The 14742-nt window shown below is 46.7% G+C and overlaps 1 protein-coding gene across 3 annotated transcripts in view; it reads left to right on the top strand.

Annotated features, from left to right (window-relative positions):
• Nucleotides 1-395: 395 nt before the first annotated feature.
• The window catches only part of WNT11 (Wnt family member 11), a 32403-nt gene continuing 18056 nt past the window's right edge, over nucleotides 396-14742 (top strand). Inside the window, exons 1-2 of one of the 3 annotated variants that reach the window (XM_043527750.1) lie at nucleotides 396-854; nucleotides 3848-4036. In XM_043527750.1, coding sequence (XP_043383685.1) covers nucleotides 3966-4036 — 71 coding nt within the window. In that variant the 5' untranslated portion in view covers nucleotides 396-854; nucleotides 3848-3965. Of the gene's footprint in view, nucleotides 855-2534; nucleotides 3298-3847; nucleotides 4037-14742 lie in introns of those variants that run through there. The other 2 variants (XM_027823833.3, XM_027823834.3) reach the window with 2 other exon arrangements.

Genomic DNA, 14742 nt, shown 5'->3' with positions numbered 1-14742 from the left:
AATAGTCAAACTAGTCAGAACCTAATTCCCAGTCATCATGGAGAGGCTCATCTTTTTTTCCTCCTGACTTTAGCTGAAGCTTATCCTCCTAATTCTTGTTTTGCCAGTTCCCCAACACTCCTGTCTTTACCATAATGTTGTACTTAGTCCTTGTTTTGTAGGGCTTTCCAGGCAGATGACTAGGATGCTTTTATAAAGTAAACATTTCTATGTTGGTCTGATTTGCCTTGATGATAAGATGAAGTGGAATCAGCCCTACAGAACTCCCTTACAAAGAACTTTAAAGTCCCTTCTCTGTTCTCTAGGTCCTGAAACTACCTGCCGCCTGGTCTTAATCTTTTATTTACCAGGGGGGAGAAGGAGTGTGCAGTTGGGGGGGGATGATTGCTGAGAAAACTGGAAAATACACGTTCTTTTTTCTGAATAGATCAAACAGTCATTTGTCCTGTTTTAAGCAGTAAATCCGGCGTGCTTTGTTATGCTAATGCAGGCTGACATCACTCCACAGATCAAAGCCAGGGGGACCCCATATAAGCAGGTTCTTGAGGCGGAGAGGGGCAGAGGCAGACCCGCAGCTGGCCATGCGCTCGTGACACACACACACACACTCACACAAACTCACATCACCCGCTGCATCTTCACGCAGCCTTTCGCTTTTGTCGCTCGTCCCTTCCCCTCCCCTTCTCTGTCCACCCTGAGCGGAGTTGAACAGCGTTTACCTCCGGCTGACCTCCAGCGTTGGGATCTGGATCTACAGCATTTTGTCCGCCGCTGCGGCTGCCGCAAAACTTTGTGTGTGCTGGGAGAAGGGCTGTCGAAGGGGTCGAGGCGAAGGGGCAGCTTTCCCGGGAAAGGTAAGGCCGGGGATGCTTGCGGGTGGGTATCGATTGAGTCATGCCTCATGCCTCCCCCGTGGAGCCGGGTGCGGGGAGGAGGGTCAGATCCCGGAGCGGGCTCTTTCTCACGGGGGCGCGGGTTTTGCTCCCTCCGAAGGCGAGGGCTTGAGAAACGTTCCCACGAAGGAAGCGAAAGCGCCCGCGGAGGTGGCGGAGAAAAACCCGAGCACGCCCCAAAGCTCCCGACCCGCCCGGAGCTGGGCCAAAGGGCCCCGGGGTGGTCGAGCCGGCATCCCGCCGGGGGTGATGGTTGCCGAGCCCCTGAGGGCACAGCGGAGCTCTGCGAGGAGAAAGAGGAGATGCCGAGCCGGAGTCTGGATGGCTCCGTGTTCAGGGGCCATTAACCAGGGACGGGCGGGCGGGTGTCGGCCTGGGTGCGAGGCGGGGGGTTGTTAATGGGTTCCGAATTGCTAAGGGATTGTCAATGGGGATGGAAAATACCGAGCCATGCCATCATTATGCTACATATCTCCCCCTTTGCCTGTCTGGTTTCTAGCTTTCCAGCGTGTTTACCTTTGCCGCGTGTGTGGACGCACCCCAGAGCTATCGGCTCGGCTGTAATGTATGGTAGAGGATCTATGCTAGGGCATACGCCACACACGATCACACGCCCTGGAGTTGGAAGCCCAGTCCCTGGTGGGCATGAATGGGGACAAGAATACTATAACAAGCGTGACCCGGGATGTTTTTCGTTGCCTCTTGGCGGGCGAGCTGTGCTGTGAGTTTTAGGGAGAGGAACAGGTATCTGAGTTTTGGGGGGTGTTAGTTATAATCCTTATCAGTTTTCTGTGGAGCGAAGTTTCTTCAGCGCGGACGTACGCCGCCGAGGAAGCGGCTGCAAAAGGCGGCTCGTCTGAAACGTGCACGGGCAAAGCAAACCGGGACTTTGAGGAGAAAACAGGTCGGGTTGAGACAACAAGCCCCCTGCTGCTGGCTTGATCTAGGGCTCTTCGCCCTTGTAAACAACACGCCTGATGGCTTGAATCACTGGTTTCCCCCTTGCCCGTGTTCCTGAAGTTGTAAAAGTTAACCTGTTCCGGAGCTAGAGGCTGGAAATCCGATGGCAATGAAAAAGGATGAACCGGAGTGCTGGTCCGGACAGTGTCCGGTCTGGGCTGGAGGAATTCTGCAGAGCCGGGTTAGACAGCGCCCTCCCGTTCAGGGAAGCTGTAAGAAATTTCACACTGAAGTCTGTGCTGTGAAGCCGCTTCAGGAGAGACAGATAAGGGGTCTGAAATAGCCCCCAGGCCGCCCAGTGCATGGTCAGGATTCAAGGGTGAAGGTTTCAAGTGTTTTTAGAAAAGATAAAAGACCCCGAAATAAATATCTCGCTGTGCAGACGCAGGAGAGCGGGGAGCTTGCCTCCCTGCGGAAGCGGCGCGACCGCCGCTTGCAACTTCCAGTGACGGGTCAATATAAAGAAAGGGAATAAAAATCGAGGCGGGTGAAATCCTGATCCTGTCGGCGCACATGGGAGTTTTGACACGGATTTCAGCAGAGCCAGGATTTTCACTCCTAGCGCTGAAGATCCGCGTACAATGTCAATTTCCCGATAACAGTGTTTCAGGGACGGGATTCTTGCACCAATGGGGACACCCTCAAGGAAAACCCAAAGTGCGCTGGGAATCACAGCAAGCACCCCGGGGGGAACTCGCACGTTTAAACGGGTTTCCACAGTGGAGCCCTCTCCTAGGGGATTAAAGAGTTGACCCTTCAAAGAGCGCAGTTTGGAAGAGAGCTTCGGGCAGCCCCAGACCTGGGGGTCAGGCAGGCATCGAATTATCAAAATGAAGGGCATGATCCTTCCTCCCACTGAATGCCATTGGCCAAGGTTTTCCGAAGTGACTGGTGATACCAGTTTTGGGGTGGCTGACTTGAGACACCTTCAAGAGGCCTGATGTGAAAGTGGACGGGTGCTCAGTCATGACTGAAAATCAGATCTCCCTCTAATGTGTGTAATGGGCCTAATTTGGGCACCCAAATTTACTAGCCACTTTTGAAACCTTGCCCGTTGACTTTAAGAAGAGCAGAATCTGGCCTTAATTTGGTACACTTGAGAAAAACCACTGGAGGTTAAGAAGAGAAGAAACCCCTCACTGTTGTCTAGAATGAATGATGGGAGAGAATCCCGATTGGTTTATTATTACCAATGTTATTACACGAGCAGGGGTAGCCCCTGTCTGAGACAGGGAGGACTCTTGTAAGAATTTAGGAGTCATGTGCCTTGTTTGTTTAATAAAAAGCAGAGAAAAGAGGATCCTTGAGATCTTTTGTTTGCTGCTGGATGCTTCTTTGAGACAATTTTGATTGTAATGTTTCCTGGGGGGGCCAGAGAGGCGGGCTCTTCCTTGCGCTCCAGGTGTTTGTGTATTTGGAAGAAGCGAGAAGCAAAGTTAATGAGGTGAGAATGAAAGCAGGAGGGAAGGAACAAAACACAGTTGTTTGTAACAGATCAGACAGACTGAAACATTTGCAGAGCAAGGGCACCTCGATTAGTCAACACATGTGTGTTTAATGTGTCTTTTTTCAGAAATATTTTCTATCTATCTATCTATCTATCTATCTATCTATCTATCTATCTATCTATCTATCTATCTGAAAACGAAGAGGATTAGCTAAAACAGGGACCTGAGATTTGTATTTCTTCCCTCCCCAAGCAGATTTACAGAACCTGGGGTGGGGGGAGGAATTGAAACAGGGAATGAAGTCTTGCCATATGCCGGGTTAACCAGAAACATACAATCAGACTATAACTCAAGTCATAATTCAAGCCATACGTTTCGTCTGTCTGTTGACTGTAAAGGTTCTATCAAGAATGGGGGGAGGGGAATCTGAACTTTTTCGTGATTCATAAACCACTCCTTTGCAATTCGGATGATAAATTTCTCTGTCACCAGGACTCACAACACTTGGATCTTAACCATATCTTTGTGCTTTCTCCCTGATTTCAGGTTGCTGTGCTCCAAGAAGGAACCACATCTAAACTGAAGGAAATACATTGTTCAGAAATTCGGGAAGATTCCCCTTTAAAGAGTTGATTTCCTTCTGAAAGCGGGTGGCTGTGGAAAAATGAAGCTGAGTCTTGCAATATTTCTGTCTTTCATTTTACAGACTGGGATTTGCTCTGGAATAAAATGGCTGTAAGTATCTCTCTCTCTCTCTACATTTTTACGAGCAACACATTATTTTTTAAAAATCGTGGCATATTTGCTGTTGTATTACAGTAATAGCTTCAGGTATAGCACTGTTGGCTTTGGACACATTGGAAAGACATTTCAAGACTGATCCTGCATTCCTTAGGGCACCACCAAAATTCCCACTGACTTCAAGGAATGCAGGATCAGACCCACCACAACTCTATGTATATGCTTTATTTCTAAAAAGTACATCCTTTGAGCCCAGTTCTCCCCACATTTACATCAAAGGAAGAACTGGACTAGCCTGACCCACTTAATGAAGTATTTCATGGCCATTTCTACCAAACACTTTCCCACAAGGCACTGTATCAGGCATACCACAAAGTAGGAGTGATAGGGCCGGCTGTTAAGATAATGCTGCCAATCTCTAGCCAAAGGGAATAGCTGACAGATAGCATGTTTTTGTGAACCTTTTACCCTTAGGATTTTGAGAGCAGAGTACTGACTGTAAACTGGTTAGGGCTGTCTGGATTGGGTTTCCCCCCAGTGTAATAGCCTGGCATAGTGTGCAAACGGCAAAAGATCATTGACATATTTCCCCACTTAAATAAACAATCAATTAGTTGATTATCACCAAATAAACAAACAGACCCCTAGAACAGTCATCTGGTTTCATCCTCTATGCGGCTGGTGAATGATCTCTTGTTTTTATAGAATTTAAGGCCATGCAGAGGTTAAATGATGTGGGTTAGACCCGAATGATCTTTTGTAAAATAAAATGTGAAATGAAATGCAATGAAATTGTTGCCAGGTAAATCATCTGTATTCAGAACATAAGCTGTTTGAGGCTGGGTGTTTGTGGTTAAGGCACTGGATGGGGACTCAGCAGATCGGGGTTCAATTCTTGGCTCTGCCACAGACTCCTCAGGCAAGTCAGTTAGTTTCTGTGCCTCAGTTCCCCATCTGTAAAATGGGGCTAATAATCCTTTCTTTCTCCCATCCTTTTGTCTTGTCTATTTAGACTGTAAGCTCTACAGTGAAGAGACTGACTCTTGCTACATGTATGCACACAGGTTAGCATGATGGGGCCCCAGTTCCAGGGGGGCCTTAGGCACTATTGTAGTGCAACTAAAATTCAGGGTGCAATAATACCTATTAATATTGAAAATTAGGTTTTAATAGTATCAAACGTCACTTGTCTATGCAGTACGACTGGCTCACTGCTTATTAGGGGCCTGATTAACCACTTAAGCGTGTCCTTAACTTTAAGCTTTGACTGTCAATGGTAATCCTTATGTGCTTAAAGTTAAGGACCTACTTAAGTGATCTGCTAAAGCAAAGCCCAAAGCAATACATCCATCAACTGCATTGGGAGTGTTGCCTGAGAAAAGAGTGTGGAGCGAGTGCTGAAATTAGCCCTCCGAAAGGCAAGAATTAGATTGGTTTCAGGGAAGTTCCATCACAGCGCTATAACCAGATCAACACACCAGGAAGGCTAGAGGGGTCTGAAATAGCTCTGCCAGGAAAAAAAGGCTTTCAGCATTTATGTTGTTAAACTTTTAGTTTTTGGGGGAGGAAAAAAATCAATCTAAGGAATGGCCTTTCTCTGTCAAATGTGTCCCCCTATCTGAATTTTAGTGCGGAAGATGAAAGTTAAGATTAAAGTGACATTTGAAGTATGAACTGCATCCAGATGCCCTGCTGTGTGCCAGTCACACCTGTTTGAAACCCAGTGGAAATCTGCGATGAAGTGAGCTGTAGCTCACAAAAGCTCATGCTCAAATAAACTGGTTAGTCTCTAAGGTGCCACAAGTCCTCCTTTTCTTTTTGCGAATACAGACTAACACGGCTGTTACTCTGAAACCTGCACTAACTGTCTGAGTGCGCTTTTCATAAGTGGAAGGCAGCCAGCTGGGATTTTAGAAAGAACTATTTTTTTAATTCAAGTTATTTCCCCTCTCCATCTTCACGCCCCCCGCCTTGTTTGTCTGCATCAGGATGGGGCAATTTGTGCTCAGTTACGCTGGTGTAACTCCATGGAGTCACCTCTGATTTACACTGGTGTCAATGAGAATCATTTTGGACATAAAGGGCCACTCCCAGTGAAGCCAGTGGGATTTCCTCCTGAGTAGGGACTGCAGGGCTGAGCCCTAAATTACTCGGAGTTGATTTTGATTGTGCATTTTGATTTAAAATGTGATGTAAGGGGCGGGGGAAATCAAAGCTTTGTGGTAAGCTGTTTAGGGCTTCTATGCTATGTTTATACATCTGTACATTAAAAAAAAAGAAAGAGGAAAATGCAATAGAACATGAAAGGTAGCTATTTATTTTAAATTATTCTAATTATATTTATGGATACTGTGGGCCAGATACTCAGCTGGCATATATCAGCACAGGTCCACTGACTTGGCGTTCTGCCATTTTACACCAGCTGAGGATCTGGTCCTATATGTATAAGGCCTGGACCTTGCAGAACAGTTTCTTGCAAGAGAAACTTTGTGGTTGGGAGTAGTCCCATTGACCTCAAAAGGACTACTCATGTGTGTAAAGCTATTTACACCAGCGTGGGTGTTTACAGGATCAGCTCTTTAATTACTGTGCAACCTTTTCAGAAACCATTATAAACCCATAGGTTGTATGCAGTGTTGTAGCTGTATCCGTCCCAGGATATTAGGGAGAGAAGGTGGGGGAGGTAATATATTTCATGGGACCAACTTCTGTTAGTGAGAGAGACAAGCTTTCATGCTTGCACAGAGCTCTTTAGTTTGTCTCTCTCCACAACAGAAGTTGGTCCCATAAAAGATATTACCTCACCCATCTTGTCTCTCTAATACACCCACAGGGGAATTTTTGTTTTATAAATTTGTTTTTCCCTATAGATTCTTTAGACTGGGGGAAAGTTGTTGGGTTGTTTTGGTTTTTTTGCAAAATAAGATTTCATCCTCAGAGAAGGTGTGTGCATTGTCTTGCTCCCATTGCAGCAGATGGGAGCGAGCTTTGCCATCGGTGTCAACCGGAGCCGCCTTGAGCCCTGCATGTATGAACGATCTGCAAGAGCACGAGTTGCAAGGGGCCATCCTGCACCAGGGCTTTATTGACAAGATTTGTGATCAAGCCTTGCAATTTTTCCAAGGAAGTGTGAGAATTGCCTAGGTGGCACTAATTTGCAGGCAAGCTACTTGTTCATAACTGTGACAAGTGAGGGGTGCACTAGAGGGCACTCTGTGCAACTTCACATGTTGCATTGCACAGGCTTAAGACAGGAAACTCTCACAAATGCATTGAACAAGGTGCACTGAGTCTGCTGAAAGCAGCAAAAAGGAACACTCACGTTTCCTGATTAGAACGTTCACCCTTGTGTGGGAATTAAGTGGTGACTAGGCTTTGTATTGGTTTCAGAGTAACAGCCGTGTTAGTCTGTATTCACAAAAAGAAAAGGAGTACTTGTGGCACCTTAGCTCACGAAAACTTATGCTCAAATAAATTGGTTAGTCTCTAAGGTGCCACAAGTACTCCTTTTCTTTAGGCTTTGTATTGTGCCTCTGCTGAGGGGGTGAATTTCACCCTAATGAAAGAACTAGTACAGAGGCCCAATCCTGTATTCATTTTGCATGTGAAACTTGCGCTCTAATCAGGGCTTACAAAACAGCTGCAGATTCTGGCCCAACCAACCATATTTTCTTCTTAATGGGTGCAATGTTTAAATAGGCTCTTTACAACCTATTCACTTGAGAGACTGAATGCCACACAGTAAATGGAGTTGTTGTGACACAAAGATGTGTTTTGTTGGCATTGCGACTTATCAAGTTCTCTGCGGTTTTCTCTTACAAAGATCTGTTTTCACACACTCCTGTTATTTCAGACTAATTTATCTCTGACTCAAGCTCCCTGGTATCCCATGTTTTAGTTATTTAAAATTTTGTTGCCTTGGGCCTGATTCTGCAGTCCTAACTCCTGTACAACTCGCAGGGTAAAATCCAGCTCCCATCAAAGTCAGTGGCAAAACTCCAGTTGGTTTCAGTGGGGGCAGGATTTCACCCCCCACTGAGCACACGTAAAGACTGCAGGATTGGGCCCTTTCCACCTGCTGCAGACAGGTTAGTTTAATCACCTTCCAGGATTTTCAGATGAACATTTCTTTCAAGAGAGAAGGGGAGGGGGGGGAAAGAACTTTGTTCTTCCTCTCAGTGGGCCTGAATCTCTCCTCCCACTGATGTAAATCAGGAGTAGCTCTGCTGTGGTCAGCTGGTATAGGTGAGGGGAGAATCAGGACCGTTGATGCCAATGAGTGAGTTGCATGGGGAAAAAACTACAGGATCGGGCCCTCAGAGGGAGTTTTGCTTTGAAGTTTGCTCTTCCCTTTTTAGCCGTGAAACTGCACTGGGGCTGTTGATTTAAACCAAAGCCAGAGAACTGTCCCTCGGAACCACCTCTTTGGCGTGCTTAGGAGAACTCTAAAAAACAAAAACGCTGACCTTAATCTTCCCGAAATTCAGTTAAGATAAAAAGATTTAAATAAAATTACACTGGGAGTGTGTGTGGGAGGGGGTGCAACAAACTTCAGCAAAGGAGGGCTGGTGATTTAGCACTGGCTATCACTTAAAACGTTTAACCTGAAGGAACAAAGAGTTCATACATTTAAAGGCCAGAAGGGACCATTGTGATCATTTAGCCTGACCGCCTGCATCACATAGGCCAAACAACCTCACCCAGTAATCTCTGAATCAAGCCCATAATTTGTGTTTGAGGCTGAGCTATATAGTACGTCTTTTGGAAACATCTCTGGTCTTGACTCAAAGACTACAAGTGAAAGAGAAGCCACCATGTCCCTCGGCACGTTGTTGCAATGGGTAAATGAATACCAAAGCTTTTTCAGACAGACAAGTGGCATTTATATAGTAAAAAATAAAATGAAAAAAAAAACCCCTAAAGTGAAACCTTATAACAAGAAGTGCCTTCAAACCTGGAGCCAAGTTTACCACTGCAAGCACAAGTCCATCGGCTTCAAGTCCAAGTCCCCCCTGAAGTTACTGCCAGCTGTGAATTGGCAGATCTATTGCAGAGAAGGGCCAGTGTGGCTTTGTAGTTTTGTCAAATTTTGTTTACCAGCCCTGGATAGAGCCCACAGGGCTCTAAAATATCCTAAAGTATGTGAAAGGATATTCCATTCCTCCTTTCCCCGTAGGTTCTCCCTGGAGAGCATTTCCCCATTCCTACCACCCAGGAAGACATGGCTGTGCTGAAACTGTACTGGGGCTGCTGATTTAAACCAAACCCAGAACCTCCTCTTTGCTGTGCTTGAAGAGAACTCTAAAAAACAAAACCACCAACCTTAATCTTCCCCAAATCCCGTTAAAATAAAAAGATTTAAACAAAATTAGACCGGAGGTGTGAGGACGGGGGTGCGGGGGGGTGGGGGTGGGGGGATTGTGCAACAAACTTCAACAAAGGAGAGATGGAGATTTTGTACTGGATATAGAACCTGATGCTGAGAAACCCTTACTCATGCGAGTAGCTCTTTGTCATGCAAGTAGTGCCAGGGGATGAAGGATTGCGCCCACGCTTCCCAAAGCATTAAATACTGTAGCTTATTCATATTTTGAAATGAATTTATTAAAACTGTCCAAGATAATTAAAAGAATAAACAAATGTCATGATCTGAGCATGCATCATACTTCCCCTGTAATTATGTTTATGGTTTTCTGTCAGTAGCCATAACTTCAACTGAAAGTCTTAGTATATTTTAGTTAAGGCTGAATAAATTTGGTTTGAAACCTGTTTATTTAAGGGGAAGGGTTGAATAAAAAAACAAAACCCTCAGTCCTCCTCAGAATGCTGGAGAATGAAGGATTGTTTCGGGTAGTAAAGGGAAGGGCAGCTAGAATTATGAAATTGTGAGAAGTGACATTTATAAAACAAAACATCGATAACACCCCATGCTCTGGATTCTCTGTGCAAGTCCACGCAGGAGAGTGGTGGGAAATAGTGGCTGTATGCAATCTTGTGCCCCCCCAATTCTTGGGCCATCCCCTGATGTGAATCCCAGCAGCCTGAAGGCTGTGTTCATCTGGGCCACCTGCCCACAAGAGACTGTTGCAACCTCTAGGATTACATGGGGCGCAGGGAAATCCCATCCATGCCCCCTTTCTCTAGCCATGCTTCCTCTGCCAGCAATTGGGGTAGGGGTGGAGGAGGAGCTCCTATGGAGACTCCCCGCCACCAAAGACTCCCCCTCTGCAGTGGGGGCTCCTCTTAGGACCAGGTAAAGTGGGTTTTATTTCTTTGGGCCTCCCTTACATGCATCCCATGCATCCAATGAAGTGAGCTGTAGCTCACAAAAGCTTATGCTCAAATAAATTGGTTAGTCTCTAAGGTGCCACAAGTACTCCTTTTCCTTACCTCACAGTGTCCTTCTAAAGAGACCAGGTGGGTAAGGTAATATCTTCACCCAAAGAGGAGCTCTGGGTAGCTCGAAAGCTTGTTTCTCTCACCAGCAGGAGTTGGTGCGATATTGCCTCACCCACCTCATCTCTCTAATATGCTGGGACTGACACAGCTACAATAACACGGCAAACAAGCGTCCTTCTAAGGCACAGCTGGCCTTTCCGCCAATGACATCAACTGTCATTGTAAACGGGCAGGGTCGGGAGCATAAAATGTCAGTTATGCTACAGAACAGCCCGCTGAGGCGTTCTTCCTGGAGTTATTTAAAATTAGATTGATTGAGGACAAACCATTTGTGGCTGCTCAATAGAGATCAACCAAACCTGCACTGTCCGAGACACGCACTGGATCAGGGTTCTCAGCCTGTGGATCGGGACCCAAAATTGGGTCACCAGAATGTTTCAAAGGGTTGTGTGGCAGTTCCTGTGACTCCTGTCCCATGGGGCTGGCTGATGGGCTCACCTCCCTGCACCCTGCAACCCCTGGGGTCCCAGCGCCAGTCAGGTCTGGCTCAGCCATCATCAAGAGGGGAGTCTGGGCAGGCCAAATTTGAGTGAATGGCACTGCAACCCTCGGGGCCAGGTCACAACTGCACTCTCACAAATTTGGTCCAGTCAGGGGCGGGGCCAAACCTGAGCAGAGCTGCAACCCCGGAGGTTGCAACGCCTGGAGCGGAGAGCCAAGTCCAGCCAGCCAGCCCCACAGCACAGGAACTGCAGGAGCCCCCAGTGTCGGGTGAGTGCTGAGCAGGGCCCACCCCCCTCCGGGGCGGGGTGGGGAGGGTAGACGCTGACATAAGCCACCCCAGGGCCTCCACCCCCAGGCTGTTTACTGGGTTGCAACTGGCCATAAACATTTACAAATGGGTCCTGGGCCCAGAAAAGTTGAGAACCATTGCACTAGATGACCTAAGGTGTCTCTTGCATCCCTAATCTACGTGATTTATAAATATGTATTACATTCTTTGCAAGCGTCTCCAATAAATATGAGTTTTCTTTTCCATCTCCATTACTCTCTTCATTTGCCTCCTGACGCTCAGAGATGTTTCCAATTATAAATTCTCGTAAGCTAAGGCATGAAGCTGAAGCGTGAGAGATGTTCACAAACTACATTTCTGCATCCTGTGTTTTATTCATGGCTGGCTCCCTAGAGTGCGACTTACGCAACGAGAAACAGGGATTGCCTCTAATTACTGAATTCCTCTCTTTGGATTTATAATGCATCCATTTCTCTTTCCCTTATTGCCAATCCTTCCACGCGTCCTAGTTTCTTATTTAATGCACAGTCACTTTGGAACATGTTATCCATAAAATTCACCATTAATATCAGCAAGTGCTGTGGTACCCTGTTTCCCGATGAGCTCCCTCTTCATATCACTCCCTGCCTCTGCACCATTAGCACTGACATGACCTATGATGCTTTCCAGCCATCTTTCCTTTGCTTTCCCTTCATCTTCCGATGGGCTGCAGCATTTCTTTATCTAAGCGGCCTCAATGTCTGCTGGCGGGGTCCCTGAAATGCTCTAGCTTCCTTTCCATACGGACATCTTGCTTTATTCCACAGTGTTGCATAATGCTCACTCCTGTGGCTTCTTCCCTGCGGGTGATAATTCCACTGTATCTGGAGCAAGGCCCGATTTCAGCAGGCTCCTTTCCTGTCTCCGCGGTCCTGTTTTCCAGCCATATCAAGCCACAGATCAAATCCGCTCTCAGTGGTCCCAACCTGAACGTCAGCATTTCGGACACACCCTGTTTTCTCTCTCAATGAACCCAACCTTCCATGCCCAATCTCTCTCTCAGGCAGTTGGGACAGTTCCTGTTTTCCTCAAGCCCAGGCTTGCAGAACTCCTTTACTTGATCAGACTTATTGGGTACATCTACATTGCAAAAACAACCCCAAACAACCTCCCCCTGCCCCGTCCCCAAAACCCCCAAACAAACAAACAAAAAACCCCACACAAGGCAACGAGTCTGAGAGCCCGAGTCCACTGACTCAGGCTTGTCGGGCTCGTGCTATGGGGCTAGAAACAGCGGTGGGGACGTTCCCACTTGGGCTTTAGTGAGTGGGAGGATCTTGGGAGGATCTTCAGCCTGAGCAGGAATGTCTACACTGCTATTTTTAGCCCCGAACCGCCAGCCCCGTGAGCCCAAGTCAGTTGACCTGGGCTCTGAGACTCGCTGCCAGGGAGTTTTTCCGCAGTGTAGATGTACCCAATATATTTGCTTGTTTTGCTGCTTGGAATATACTGCTTCCCAAGCAGCCATCCCCTTTGCTGTATTTATGTTTAGGTGTGGTCTGAATCTCACACCAGTTTTGGCCTCTCGCCTAACTAGCTTTTGAGTCAGTTCCTGAGAGTTGCTGATGGACATTGTGGGTCAAATTTTCAAGGGTCTTGGATGCCAAACTTTAGAGGCCAAGAGGCAGATCTTTTGCTGGTGGATCTGGTCCCAAGTTACTAAGCACCTGCAGCTCCAATTGACTTTAACTCTGGATCTACCTGTGCCAGTCTTCAGACAGGGCGGTTCCTCCTTATAAGTTATAAGTAGTTCATATAGCATTATCTTCCCAGCTGCCAGGCCATATAGGTTGTGTCAACCCATAGTTACCTAGTTCCATATCACTCAGTATGATGCACAGGAAACAGGAAATTCCTCTTCCTCCTGCAGCTCATGAGGAGCAATGAGATTATTTTCCGGAGCTGCATGTAGGGACATTATAGAAGGAACCTGATAATGAAGAGCATGGTGAAAACTGACCAGGGATCTCTGCAAAGCACTCTGCTTGGGGCTTACCTTTGAAAAGCAGGCAGAAGTTTCAAGTGATGCAGAATGCTAACTATCAACCATAGGTACCATAGTATCTGAGCTCCTCACAGTCTTCAATGTATTTATCTTCACAACATCCCTGTGAGGTGGGGCACTGCTATTATCCACAACTAGGGAACTGGAGCACTGGAAAACTAAATTCCCAGGCCCCGAGCACAAAGGAAGTTTGTGACAAACAGGGAATTTAAGACCTTGTTTGGGTTTGTGGGTTCAATTCAGCTCATAGTTGCGATAAGGGCCAGTTCCGTGAGATTCAGATGCGGATATGAATTCCCCAAAGATGGGTGTGAGGGGGGGAGAAAAGAGCAAGTGTTGTGGTTTGGGCCCATCTCTAAATCTGTTTTGGGTTTTTTGTTTAAGTTGTCGATCACTTACCTGCTGTAGCAGTAAATAAAATAAATGTGCCCATTAGTAAACAAAATTCACCCAGGAGGACAGAGTGGTGGAGAATGAAACTGAAAGGCAGCACACTAAATACGGATAGAAGGAAATATGTTTTATGACAGCATATTGCCAGCCTGTGCAGGATTGTTCATGACGCCGTGAGTTACAAACTAGTTGCATGATCAGGAAGAACATTTACAGCTGCACTAGGTAGATCATAAAGATACAGAGAAAGCCATGTTCTGTTCTTCAGCTGACCACCTGCGGGTGGCTAGGGAAGAATCACATGCCCAAAGATGCTGCATAGCATAATCAGTTCCCTTGTTTTCCTTTCACTTGATGGATCAAATATTGGCAACTGCTGGAGGAAGGCTACCAGAGTAGTTGGGCCAGTGGTCTATGGTGTATTGTTGCCTTCTATGATGCTTCATGGTAATGTTGGCACTGGTGTTTTTGGACTAGCTCTCAGCTTTCTCCAGGATGCTGCCTTTCCAGCACTGTCATTTTACTTCTGCACTGGATTTTTGAAGATATTGACACTCACTTATCTAAGGGTAATGGTAATTACACTGGTGGAATGGTTTGCTTTAATTCAGTGGTGAAGCATCTGTTTTGGAAACTCAATCATTTTTTTTCTAGGCTAAGCAGTGGATCCTCCCCCGCCCCCCCCGCTCCCCCGTAATTGCATACTTGGACATTTAGCATAATCCTTTGCTGGTGTGTGGGATGGATTCTGAATGCAGACCACTGATGGTGCCTATGTAGCTTGCTTTCTTATGCCATAGGAAGATCTAGCTATACATTACGGAGCTGATGGGTCATTTTCCAAGTGTTTGGAAGATCCTTGCACTAGCACACGGAAAATAGCTGTGTGGACACTGCAGTGGAGGCTCAGGCTAGCCACCTGAGCTCAGATCCGGGGGTAGGGTTGGCTTGAGCTTGGCTGGCTAGTGTGAGCCCCTCTACACAAGTCTGTCTGCGCCGGCTGGAAAGTTCACTCCCAGCTGCAGGGTAGGCATGCCCAAAAGAATTCCCAAAGCATCTATCTATGTTGTT

The sequence above is a fragment of the Chelonia mydas genome, chromosome 1 (genome assembly GCF_015237465.2).
Source record: "Chelonia mydas isolate rCheMyd1 chromosome 1, rCheMyd1.pri.v2, whole genome shotgun sequence".
Taxonomy (NCBI): Eukaryota; Metazoa; Chordata; order Testudines; family Cheloniidae; genus Chelonia; species Chelonia mydas.
This window is presented reverse-complemented; position numbering and strand designations above follow the sequence as displayed.